General features: G+C 54.4%; 1 protein-coding gene across 6 annotated transcripts in view; it reads right to left on the bottom strand.

The window, feature by feature from the left end:
- WNT5A (Wnt family member 5A) overlaps window positions 1–12,305 on the bottom strand; it is a 72,725-nt gene extending 60,420 nt beyond the window's left edge. Inside the window, exons 1-3 of one of the 6 annotated variants that reach the window (XM_057555576.1) lie at window positions 12,254–12,305; window positions 1,771–1,904; window positions 265–515 (exon numbers count right to left, since the gene is read on the bottom strand). In XM_057555576.1, the coding sequence (XP_057411559.1) occupies window positions 265–515; window positions 1,771–1,904; window positions 12,254–12,274 (406 nt within the window). In that variant the 5' untranslated portion in view covers window positions 12,275–12,305. The other 5 variants (XM_057555577.1, XM_057555580.1, XM_057555581.1 and 2 more) reach the window with 5 other exon arrangements.
- Window positions 12,306–12,636: the final 331 nt, after the last annotated feature.

The following is a 12,636-nucleotide window of genomic DNA, read 5'->3' as shown; positions in this document are numbered from 1 at the left end:
AAACAAAATGCTTTTTAGAAAAATTAAGTGTTCAGAAAAATGAAGGTGTCTTTGATCCCCTCCCCCATCTCCTGATTTGGGCCAAGAAGTCCAAAACTTATAATTAGATGCGGGGACAGGCATGCACACAGCCATAATGACAAAATTCCCAAGCCACCACCCTGCTGGAAGATTCCCTCCATATCAAGCTTGTAAGTAACACTAAAGACTTCTCCTAGGAGAAAAGTTTCTATATATTTAAAAATACATTAAATGGTTTCCTACCTATCTGCATGACCCTGCCGAAGACTGAGGTGTTATCCACGGTGCTGCAGTTCCACCTCCGGTGTCGGAACTGATACTGGCATTCTTTGATGCCTGTCTTCGCGCCCTCTCCGATGTACTGCATGTGGTCCTGATACAAGTGGCATAGTTTCTTCTGTCCTTGAGAAAGTCCTGCCAGTTGGCTGCACAGAGGCTGTGCTCCTATGATATATACTTCTGACATCTGAACAGGGTTATTCATACCTAGCGACCTAAAAAAGGGGGGGGGGAGATGATGTGCATTCAAGATTTACGTGAACTGTCAAGGTGGGCCCCCTGAAAACATGTCAGCAATACATAGTTTTAAGCACACAGATGCTTTTTCTCTCCTGCTTGTCCTCATGACAAAGTATGAGAAGGGCTTCATAAAACTCCTCTGTTTAAACTCCACTCAGAAAACAGAGGTATTGTGTAGTCCCCATCCCGCCATCTGGCTCCTCAGAGTTTTCACTCCCTTCCTTGCCCCTCGCTGCCATATACCTGAACCAGAATTTCACAAAATTCTGAAATCCACACCAGAGAAGGCGGAAATGGCAGTTTGGGGTACGGGCCTCTGACATTAAAGAAAATGACTCACTTTGCCTCACAAATTGGACCGATCTGCCTTGAAAATGTATGAATGCCGAAAGTAGACACAATTAGACACGGGTAGGAGGTAGCAGTTCCTTTTGACTGATGATGGAAGAACAGTAGGACAAGTGTACTGAAGAATACTTGTCCTACCGAAGAAAAATTCAGCCCGTTCCGGACATTTTAAAAAGGCTCCTTATGTGATTGTGAAGGACCCAAGACAGGGTATCCAGTGAACAGAAGTCGTGTTTGACAGTCAGAAAAATGCTGTTCATTTACAGTGAAAAAATATCCAGAACGCCGTCAAAAATAATCCCCTGGATATACTGCAGTCTATCTTCAAGGCCCCTACCGGCAAGAAACCCTCGTTTAGGGACATTTGACTACTTCAAGTTAACCTCCTTTTGATCAAATTTCAAGCCCCAAATACTAACCCACTTGGAGTTTAGTTGCCTTCCTAGAACTCTGCCTGCCTCAGACCCTGAAGGTTAATAACCTCAAGTGACTGACAGAAAATAAACGTTGGAACTCACTTTTACTACCTAGAGGTGGCAAAAAGTAAATTTTATAGATAGGCTTACAATTATTAGAGAAGTGAATTTCGGTTTCCCTTTATTACATGATGTACTTCAAGCATACCTCTGAAGGACCTCATAGAAAAAGGTCTGAATTTATAGGTTCTGATTCCCTATGGAGCTAAAGATAAGCTTCAAAGTATTAGCAAATTAAAAGAAAATTTTGATTTAAAGATACATATATATATGTATATATATACCTATATAAGAGATATATATATGTATTAGATAAATGCACCCAAACTCACGACTCAGCTTTAAATATTGCAGCATTATACAAACGAATCTTTAAATAAAAGAGTATGCACATAGAAAAACTTACCACCAAGAATTGCCTTCTATTACGACCTGGGCGAAGGAGATAAATATGGCCAAAGCCATTAGGAAGAACTTGGAAGACATTGCCCTTCCAGCCGTCCCCAAAGCAACTCCTGGACTTAATATTCCAATCGACTTCTGGAGAGGGAAGAAAGGAGCAGATGTTTATTGCCTCTCAGATAATTTTCAAGCATACAAGTTTAAACAACGGAAGCATCCGGGGTCTCTTAAGTTTACTGTTGATTGACTGCGCTTCTCCTCCGTGAGTTTTTTGATGGCAAGATATAGGCAGTTTCTTTTTCCAAATTAATCCACCCACGCAACCTCACCAGGAAATCTGATTTCGCTGGGATCCTGCGCGCGGGGCACGCCAGCGATTACAAACATGTCTCAATGCTGTTGAGTCAAAACCCCGGTGCCAGGCGCTGCCTCCTTCCTGCTTGCTCGCGTCCCGCACCCCCTCGCTCCCCTCTAGTTCGCGCTGCGCTGAGTCCCTCCTCGGGAATTAACTCAGGAACCCGCTGCCACCCTCGTCCACTCCCCGACCTGGGCAGAGCAACAAGTGGAGCCGGAATTAATTCCATGGGCGAGAGGAGCGCAAAGGCGAGAGGAGCGCGCCGCCGGCGGCTGCGGAGGAGGCGGAGTGGCCGGCGCAGGGGTTGGGGGTGGGGGCAGCACGCGGGGGGGGAAGGGCAAGGGGTGGGGGGCGAGGCCCCCGGGAGCAGCGCGCGCGCGAGTGCCCAGCTGGGAAATGCGGCTCCGAATTAACATCGTCTGTTTCATAATCAGTTTACGGCCCGCTTTGCGGCCAGCCACTTCCAGAGGGGGAAGGGCAGCCTGGGTTTCCTTAGAACGCTCTTCAGCCAGACTGGAGTGGGGAGAAGGAGATGGGGGGGCACAGGGGATAAGGCGGGGAGCGAGCTGCTCTCCCAACCAAGGAAACCGGAAAACAATGCCCTCTCCCCTGCCTTCGGCCTCCTCGTTGGACTCAGTGTACCCCAGAGAAGGGATATACCCCAGAGAAAAGTAGGAGGTCTGGGTCCCGCTGTCCCGAGAGACGGGATCCCTTCTCGGCCCTCCCCGCAACCCTCCCCCAAATTGATTTTCTCACTCCCCCTACCGCCCCCCCTCCCATCTCCACTCCTGGCAGCCGCCACGGAGAAAGGGGAAAGGAAGCCAAGGGGGACTCCAGTTTCCTTTGGTCCTGGTCTGGAGTTGACCATCTCTCTATCGCGACACCGTGAGCCCGGTCCTGGAACACCGCTACCCCACCCTCCAGCCCAATTCAGACTTCGTTGGGTCAGTCCCGAAAGGTGAGGGTGCAAGGCGAGGCCAGAGCCGGTGCGAGTGAGCCTCCGCCGGCGGGGCCAGAGATGCTCCCGCGCCTCATTTGAGTCCCTGGATTCCAGGGCGCCGGGGCCCTTGGCGGCGAAGGTTCGCGTTGTGAAGAATTTCGGGGGCAGGGGGCGGCCTTGGAAGCTTCCGCTGCCGTCCTCCCCACTGGTGACTTCTCCACCTGTAGGCGGCGGCGGAGCGAGGCGGTGGCGGGTGCGGGTGGGAGGAGCGGGTTTCCAAAATCCCCTTTTCCATCTCTGATAAGAGTAACCCGGCCGCGCTGCGCCACCCGCAACCCCCGAGGGAGCCCCTTCCTCGGAAAAGGGAAGGTGAGCCTCCTCCAGGCGGCAGAAGGGCCTGGCCTGGAACCTGCGCCGGAAAAGAGATTGAGGGAACCTAGGCAGCCGTGGAAACGCGAAGGGGCTCGGGAGCGCGCCACAGCTTTTCCCTGCCAGCCGTCCTTTTGGCCCAGACTCCTTGGGGCTCCTCGAGAGGAAATGCTTATGTGGTCCCAGTGCCCGCTACCCAGGGCTCCGCGCCTGTGTCCCACTCGTCCCTAAAACGCCGCAAAGCCCGGGGAGCATCCCGGAGAATAGAAACCTGGGGTTTCCCCAGCCCAGCAGCGAGAAGGCTCCGTCCTCCTCCCCACCCCCGCCCGAAGTGTCAAGTTTCCTCCAGGGGAGGGGGTTGGTTGCGAGGGCTGCCTTCGCGCGCGGTCCAGGCTGCGAAGTCTCCTCTCCCCAGCGACGGCCAGGACCGCGCGCACACATTCATACACACACTCACGCACATTCACACACTCACTCGTCCACAGACACACACGCTCCGACGTGCTTCCGAGGCGGCGGCAGAGATCGCTGCGGGCCGCGCGCACTTTCCGAGCTTCCCGACGGGCGGGGCGCGTGGGGCGGGGCGCGGGCAGTGGAGAAATTGATAACAGATTCGGCGGATTACTGCGGATCTCTTTGTTAGAGGCGAAGCCACACAAACCGAACCCACTCTCGGCCCGACGACCCCGGGGCGAGTCCACTCGTTCACAGAATGGGGGCCAACTGGGAGCGGGCCATTTGGTTTCTGCGACTCGGGTCTCTAAGCTCCAGGCTGGGGGTAGGCCAGAGGTGTCCCAAAGGGGATCCGGCAGGAGAGCCCCGCGAGTCGCGTCTCCACTTAACCCCGCGCGCTTGGCCGGAAACACCTTGGCCCTCTTCCCGCTCCAATCCCTGCGCAACCCAGAAAAGGCCCCACAAGTTTGAAAGACTAAAGGAACCCACAGCAAACTCACTAATACATCTACTCTGCAGGGTGAACGTCCCTGCCTGTTTACCAAGAGATCTGATCCGAAAAGAGTACGAAATAAGACCTCTCCGGAGACTGTAACATCGAGGGTAAAACAAAAGTTCTGGGCAGAAACTGAGTTTACCAAAGAACGGACTAAAAGTTTTTGAACAATTTCAGGACCCAAGGAAACTGACTTTGTAAGGATCCTTGGAATCTGTTCCTAGTGTGCGACGAGTAATAGGGTTGCGGGCATTTGAGAGGTTCAAGCACAAGGGAGGGGTGAGGTGGGGGTAGGGCGTTCGTTCGCACGCCCTTGTTTCCAGCCTCAGAACAGATCCACGCAGAGTCGCTTATTCTGTCTCTCCTCCAAAGCCTTCGCACTGGATTAAAAGTGTCCCTAACCCTTCTTTATCAATTGGCGTGCAGGCCGGGAGTGATGAGGGCGACAGAGAGAGAGAGAGAGAGAGAGAGAGAGAAAGAAAGAGAGAGAGACAGAGAGAGAGAGAGAGAGGAATCCGTCGCACTAGTTGAGAGGACGTTTGGGGCAGCAGAAAGCTTCGGAACGCACGCGCAAACTCGCGCGGCACCCAAGTCCAAGGCCGGCGGCCCCTAAAACGAAATTCCCCGGAGGGAGGGCGAAGATTCTGGACCCTCGGCCAACGGCGCTACCTCACTTGATCTGGGCATCCCCTGCCACCTCCACCCTCAGCCCCCACCCCCAGTGTCTGGGAGCGGAAATGATGAGGGAGAAACTGGGAGGAAGAAATTAGATTGACCTGGGCTCGAGGTGTCGAAAAGTACAGGAAACCCCAAGAATCCCAGCTCTTAGTGGGAGATAAATTTTGTTTCCCCCCCACCTGCGATCTCTCCCGAAAGCAAGGAAAGAGACGGAGAAAATTGCAGGAGAAAAACTCAGTGGCAGCCACAAAATTGGGGCGTCCTGCCCAGGGGAACGCCGCCGAGAGAAGCAGGAGGGGATGATGGGCTGAAAGGAGGTCCGCTTTGGGGGAGCAGACAAGGAGCCAGAGCTCCGCCAAGGGTGCCTCGGGATGTGTCCACAGCGCTGAGTGCTGGGGGGGGGGGGGGTCGTGTGGAACGGAGAGAGGAGGTGGAGGAGGGAGCTCCTTGAGCCCAGATCAGTGCAAGGAAGGTGTGCAGCCTCTGATTGCCCTGACTCAGAACCGACACCAGGTCCGGTAACAGGGCATATCCAAGGGAAGAACGGTGGCCAAGTCTAGTTCTGTTCCCTGCCTCACCTCATCCATCCCCGGACAAGGCTCTCCAGACTGCTCTGTCTCTCTCTCTCACACACACACACAGATGCCACTTCCACCTTCCCACACAAGATGTCTAGCTCTCTCTAGGCACAGGCTCTCAACTCTGTCCAGAAGAGCTGTTTGTTGGCAGAAGGAGAAAGAAAATTAAAGAACACTTCAACCCCCACTCTTCAGAGGCAGTTTCAACTCCACTTTTTAATAGACAAGAAACTGAGGCCGAGAGGGAGAGAAAGCACCACTTGTCCTCGACCACAGGGAAAACTGGTGAGAGCGCCAAGGCCAGACCGGAGACTTCCTAGGGTGACGCTCCTGTTCCTTGCTATGCCCTGGAGAAGGGGTACCAATCCCTCTTCCACTTGCCCGAGCCCCATTTGCTGGTCGGACCCTTGGCCCCTTCCTTATTAACGCAGCCGCGCAGTGCAGCTTGGCCTCTGGGGGCCTCCGAGGGGCCCTCCTGGGAGAGTGGGACCTGGTGATCTGAAGGGATGTGCTTGCAGAGCCAGAGGTGGGAGGAAGAGGCGAGCAGCTGCCCGCCTGCCCAAGGAACAGACTCCAAGACGTCCTACCTTAAGGCGGCCAACAGGGGGCAGCCGGTACCACACAGCGAGGAAGAAAAAGGCTTCAGGACTAGCTGAGCTCTGGCGCACCACGCTAACCCCTTGTGCACCGGGGAGCTCCGCTGAGCGGAGGGAAAAGCAAGGGACTCTTTGGCTGGGCCTCCTGGGTAGGGTCTTCCTTTGTGGAGACGGGCCTGGCTAAGTAAGGCTAGTATATCCAAGACCCGAGAACAACTGACCTTCTACTCCGCCCCAAAACACGCAGGGCACAGATCCACACACTCGGACACACAATTTCCACTGCCTCCCATCGCTTGCGCGCTTTCTTTCAGCTTTGGCCCCTCGGAACTCCCCTGGCAGAGGCTGTCTAGAAACAAAATCTCCGCATCTGGCTGGAGCAGCCTTGAACGTTGGCGGGAGGGCAGGGGTTGAAAAGGTGCGATCCCACCGCTGGCTCCAAGTTACTTCCAAACAGTAAGCTGTCCATTTAAAGAAAGACGAGAGAGGAGAAGGGGCCCCGATGCCAGGCTGCGATTGGAAAGTAAAACAAGGCCACAGGGTCTCCAAGTTTGGGGGTTTTAAAACGGGTTTTTTTTTTTTTTGGTGGGGGCCTTGTTTGCTTTAGGAAACATCTTAATTACAATTCCAAGCTTATTTTCTAGAAAACTGAAAAGGGGAGAGATCAAGAAAAATGAAAATAAGGATCGAAGCTTGGAGGACAGAGAGGAAAAGTTGTTCGGAAAATAGCAAGTTATACTGCAGGAAGAAATGTTAACTTTCTGTAAAAGTGAACTCTCGGTGACCCTCGGAGTGTGTGACTCGGCTTTAACATACAACTGACAATTAAAACAAACAAGAGTTCACAAACTGCCCCCCGCCCGCTCTCCCAATGCGGAGGCCCAAATGTTTCTAAAGGACAAGGCAGATTCCGCGCAGGGGGCTGGGACGCGCTCTCCCAGCGGACAGGATTAGAGCCACCACTGCCAGCCCTCCCCGCCCCCATCACTGCTGCAAACCGCGGAGCTCACCCAGTGGCAACTAATAATGCTAATAACGCGACCCCGTTCCCCGAGCCAGGTTGCACGCTGGCCCCCTGCCAGGCACTCTTAAAGGCACAGGGCCTGCAGCGCTTGGGTCCCCGGCTGCGTTGAGCTTGCAACCTGGCCTCTGGCTGCAGAGGGCGAGAGGTGCACTGCTCGGCACAGTCGGCCCCTAGTCAAGCTTCACGGTCTCTCAGCCAAGGAGTCCCCTTCCCCTTTCTGAGCCCTGGCTACACACCTTCTCGGTGCCCGCGCTTGGTAAATATTTGTTGAATTGAATCATTATCCTGTTACTGAAATATACAGAGTAAATTACACTCGCGTTTCTCAGGGCAAAAGAAAACTCATCCGTGAACCGCTGTTTCTGTCTTCTCTCTTCCCCACTTTTTCTGCAAAGTCTAAAAAGTTTGCAGAACGTTTGGTGGGACTAGGTCTCCTGGGAGGCCAAGGCAGTGCCCGGGGCGGGGGGGGGGGGGGCAGGGGTAGCGCGGCAGGGAAAGGGTAGGGGTCCCTGCCAGCTACGCGGGAGTTCTAGCGTCTCCGGGCAGTAGGAGAAATGGGGGGAGGAATAGGAATAGGTGGAGGGGGGGGCGGGATATTTAGTTAACTTCCAAAAGAAAAAAAAGTGGCGAGAGTCGGCGGAGCACAGAACACCTACCTTCATTGCTAGGGGGAGGGGGCGCGGGGAGGAAGTCACCGCAAGAGCGAGGGCAGCCGAAGAATCTGAGCGGAGCGGCCGGGTTAAGCCTGGAGGGACGATCCGGCGCAGAGCTGCGTGCTCCTCCAGGACGCGTCGGGCAGGCTCAGGGAATTGGAGCCCAAGCGGTCACTGGCGTCCGAGTCTGGGTGCCTGAGCCGGAGCAGCGCTGGGATGCGTCCGTGAACCGAGGGGCGCCGAAGTCCGCCTGCCGGCAGCAGGAACAGGGCCCGGCCGGCGCGCAACAAGGGAGCCGCGGGTCCGGCGAGGGCGCGCAGGCGACTGTTCCGCGGCGAGGCGCTCCCTCTCCAACGTCCATCAGCGACGGCGGTAATTAGGGCTTTCCAACCCCAAATGTGGGCGTGATTGTGCAAAAGACTTTACAACAAATAAAAAAAAAATTCTTCACAAGAGGGTGAAAAAAATGCCCCACAACTCAACTCTGGCCCGGGGCGGGGGGTGGGGGAGGCGATCCGTGCGCCCAGGTGCCCCCAGTTCATTCACACCACGGATTCTGCAGACTCCCGGCGGCTCACGCCTCCTGATCTCCAGCTCCTCCTCTCCAAGTCTGTGGCCGAAACGTCTGCTTCCAGGCGCTGATCCTGCGGCCGCGAGTGAGTGTGTGGACGTCTGTGTACACACACAGACACACACCCAAACACACACACACCCACACGCACTGCAGCTTGGGGGCCACAGAACAATCAGGCGCGCATGGGTTTTTCTCCGGGAGATGCCGCTGAAAACGCACAAGTCGCCATCCGAGCTGCAAGAGTCAGCGCCAACTTTTGTCCTTTCATTTTAGGGTTTGGCAAAAAGGGGGAGCAAACTGGGTAAAAGTTGTCCCCTAAAGTTCTGCCTCCAGTGGGTTCGGGGACGATGCGCGACTGCCCCAGGGGAGACACTGGCTCCCCCCTCCCAACCCCCTTCTTTCCCTCTTCTGGTTAATCCCCCTCTTTTCCCCGCCTTTCCAGGGCGAAGAGGCGCGCGGGCACCGCGGCCGTGGGGCTAGAGAGGGGCGAGGGCGAGGGACTCCGCGGCGGCTGTTCAGCTCCGGCGGTCCATGGCCGGCGTGGCTCCCCACCTCCTCGTTTGGCGCCGGGGCCGGAGGGGCGGGAGAGTGAGCAGGCGGGCGGCGGGCGGTCGGGGCACGGCGGCGGCGGGAGGAGCTCGCTCGGCAGCGGCCGCACGGAACCGGACTCCGGGCGGCGGAGGCGGCGCCTCGGAGCTTGCAGCAGCCTTCCACGCGATCCTGCGCCCCACAGACAGACTGACCGACCGCAGGGACCACGTCCCCCACCCCCCACCCCCCGGCCCTCCTGGCCAACTGCCTCCCTCTCTCCCTCACTCTCTCCGGACTCCTCTTTCCCCTGGTGTTCTCAGAGCAAAAAAAAAAAAAAAAAAAAAAAAAATTTTTTTTTTTAAGTTGCAGAACCAAAGGCTGCTGGAAAGGGGGGGGGGGAGGGGAGGGGAGACAGAAAAAACTCAACTTTGCCTTTGCGCATGCGTGCTGAGGCCGACCTATGACAAACTCTGCAGGATTTTAAAGCCGTACCACGAGCTGGGGTGCAGGGGGGTGGGATACACTCCCTGCTCGAGCCCCCTGCTTTTGGCTCCCCATCCCCCAGGCATCTGCTGAAAGAGAGAGGTCCACTCCGCAGCCGCTGCCTGACCGCCGCCCGGCCCTCTGCTCTCCTTCCAAAACCGCCTACCCAATGGAAGCTGAACCCCAACTTCAGCCTGGACCCCTTGGCTCACCTGTCCAAGGCCGCTCGCACTGGTGCTGCACGGGGGGCTGTCGCCATGACACGGAATCTGTAGGAGGACCCCCTTCCCATTCTTACCCTTGGGGGAGGGTCCCTAAGCCTGGGGGCTGGAGAAGCGGGTAGGCGCACACATCCTGCACCACCCCCAGTGTAGTAGATTTGGGTACTGGGGTGCGCGATTGAGCATCCGGCTGCGACCCAACGCGTCCAGAAGCGACCCGTGATCCTGCCGGGTTGGATCTTGGCTGGTCCCCTCAGGTGAAAAGGCTGCGAAGTTCGGCAAAACCAGGTTCCGCAGGGCACTGCAACTTCCAGGCACTTCCAGACACCTGTGGTTTTGGGGACCCCGACTGGGCGGGGTTGGTGGACGTGTGACCCCTACCTCCCGCACGCCAGGGGCGCCACCCACAAACAGTGGTTCACATTGGAGTGCAGTTCTTGTTCTCAGCCCTCCCCATCCTCAACCCAAGGTGGAAGACATACACACACACACACACACACACACACACACCCACACACACACACACACACACAGAGGATTCAATTTCTGCCATACATCTGGCATGCCCTTGACCTTAAAGCACAAAACCCTTAGCCTGGGTACTTGGGGCAGTGGCTGTTTTGTTCTTTCCATCCCCCACTCCCATCTCTGGCTGACCACCCCAGGGCGATGCTGCCCCACCCTTTGCAAGTCCCTTCCTGACCCTTACTTGTCCCAGCTGCCTGTACCCCTCCAGGGTCCTGGCCTTTGCTGGGCACACCAAAATGGCAGTGTGGGCTTCCCACAGACTGCAAGAGAAGCCCTGGCTTCCTCCGGGGACGATTTCTTTCACCAGGGGCGCATGCAGACTTAAGAAGGGGGAACCCAACTTTATCAAAGATCCCCTTGGGACATCTCCCATTCACCTGAATCCCCTCTCCCTTCACATTCTCTAGGCCTTGACCACACAGTGGCTATTTTCCAATTTCTAATCTAGCCTTAGATCTGCCCATGGGAAGGAGGGTCTAAACAAAGAAGGGTCCCCTCCTGGTGAACTGCCCCTGGGCAGTGTCCCTCCGCAGTTCCCTCCCTCCAGCTCTTTGGCCCAGCGGCTGCAGCCTGGATTCTCCCGGTGGTGGGGAACACACTGTCCTCCTGGGCTGGCACCCCAGCAATGCCCCGCAGCATGGCTTCAGACCCAGTTCACCCACGGAGGCTCTGATAAGTGTCAGGAAGTAAGCTGAATAAGAAGAGTTCCCAAAGGGTGCTGAGCTGAAGCCCCCCACGCGGGGGGCACCTGAGTGCTGGAGGTGGATGCTTATAAGATCCTATTCTGAGAATTTGCTCCAGAAACACTAGCTATCTAACCACAAACCTTTAAAAAAAAAAAAAAAAGAAGACGTTATATTCTGAATTATCGAATAATTGCCTGCTTCTCTCTAATTGCCTTTGTTAGTGTGTGTAGACATAGCCCCAAGAGTTTTATTTCCTGCTTTGCTGTCTTTCCTCTAGTGGGAACTGGTGCTAGGTTATGGTTGAGTGTAAACTCTGCAGTCTGGAGTTCCAGTCCCAAATCTGCCTCCTTCCAGCTGTGAAACCTTAGACAAGCCATTTAGCCTCTCAGAATCCTCTTAAACACACACATGTGACAACAAAAATATTGATTTTGTTACAATACAAACAAACAAAAACCAGAGAAATATAATGACCTCGCCACACAACAAAGAAAAACAGAAATATGACGACCTACCTGGTAGGAGAGCAGTGAAAATGAAACAGATGACCTTGAAAATCAGGGGTGCAGTGAGAATGAACAGTGATGCTTCTGGAGAACTTAGCAGGGGTCAGGCACGCACTGGGCACTCAATACCTGCTACTCTACAAAAAGCAGCCCTGAAAACAGGTTTTTAAGCTCCTTTGGTGGCAAAGCTGTACCTCCCGTGACAAGATCATTTATAGTCTTAATTTATCCCAGTTGGAGTGAATGTTCATACTCTTCACAGATGAAATATGAACGGTGTTGGGTTACCGGGCACTTCCCCAGGCCTCACTGGGGCTATCTGCAAACTAAATAATCATAGGCCCCATTTTATCTTTCAAAAAAAATTCCAAAATTTCCAACAAACCAATCTATCCCCAAGGAGTTCAGATAAAGGATTGTGAATTTTATCTGATGAAATTAATATTGGGTGTGCTGAGATTTTATACCCCACGAGGATGCAATAACCTCTGTGACAGTGTTTTTCATGGCTGTAACTCCAGTGCTCAGAACAGTGCCTGGCACTTGGTAAGTGCTCAGTAGTAGTATTTGTTGAATGACCAAATGAATGCATGAATGGATGAAGGAATTCTTTCCAGGGGAAAATGTCAAGGGAAACCAACTGTGAAATCCACTGAGAACCTGCCATCAGGTTCTGCTCTGGAAAGTCGGGCTCAGTTGTAAGAACCAGTCCCACCATGGGTGCCGGTTAATCGGGCTGGGAGAGGAGCAGACAGTTGGAAGGAGGGAAATGGATGTCTCTTCACCTCCACCTTCAAGTATTCTTGTGTAACCTACCTCCAATCTGTGGGACTCCATGGTCTCCCTTTGCAAACCGTGTGTGCGTTTGGGTGTGTGCACACAGATTGAGTCATCTGCAGACACACTGGCAAGGCATCGCCATACTCCACTCATTAAAAATGCTTTTGAGTCTGTGGAACAAATAAATCAATATTTTTGGCTGCTCTCCCAACAGGGTTATTTCACAAAACAGAGTGCAAGATAAGGAATTTATGAACGATCGCATCCCTGTGCCGCCTTTCTCAGTGGGAGAAAGCAGGGCCTGGGTTGTCATTCTGGGAAAATCTACCCCCCCCCCCCTTTTATGCCCAGCAAATAATATTTTATGGCCCTAGGTTTATGGTGGTGTTTTAATGATCCGCTGTAGAAAGCGGTTTTCT

The sequence above is a fragment of the Balaenoptera acutorostrata genome, chromosome 10 (assembly GCF_949987535.1).
Source record: "Balaenoptera acutorostrata chromosome 10, mBalAcu1.1, whole genome shotgun sequence".
NCBI lineage: Eukaryota > Metazoa > Chordata > Mammalia > Artiodactyla > Balaenopteridae > Balaenoptera > Balaenoptera acutorostrata.
The sequence above is the reverse complement of the archived record's forward strand: the minus strand, read 5'-3'. Positions and strand labels throughout refer to the sequence as shown.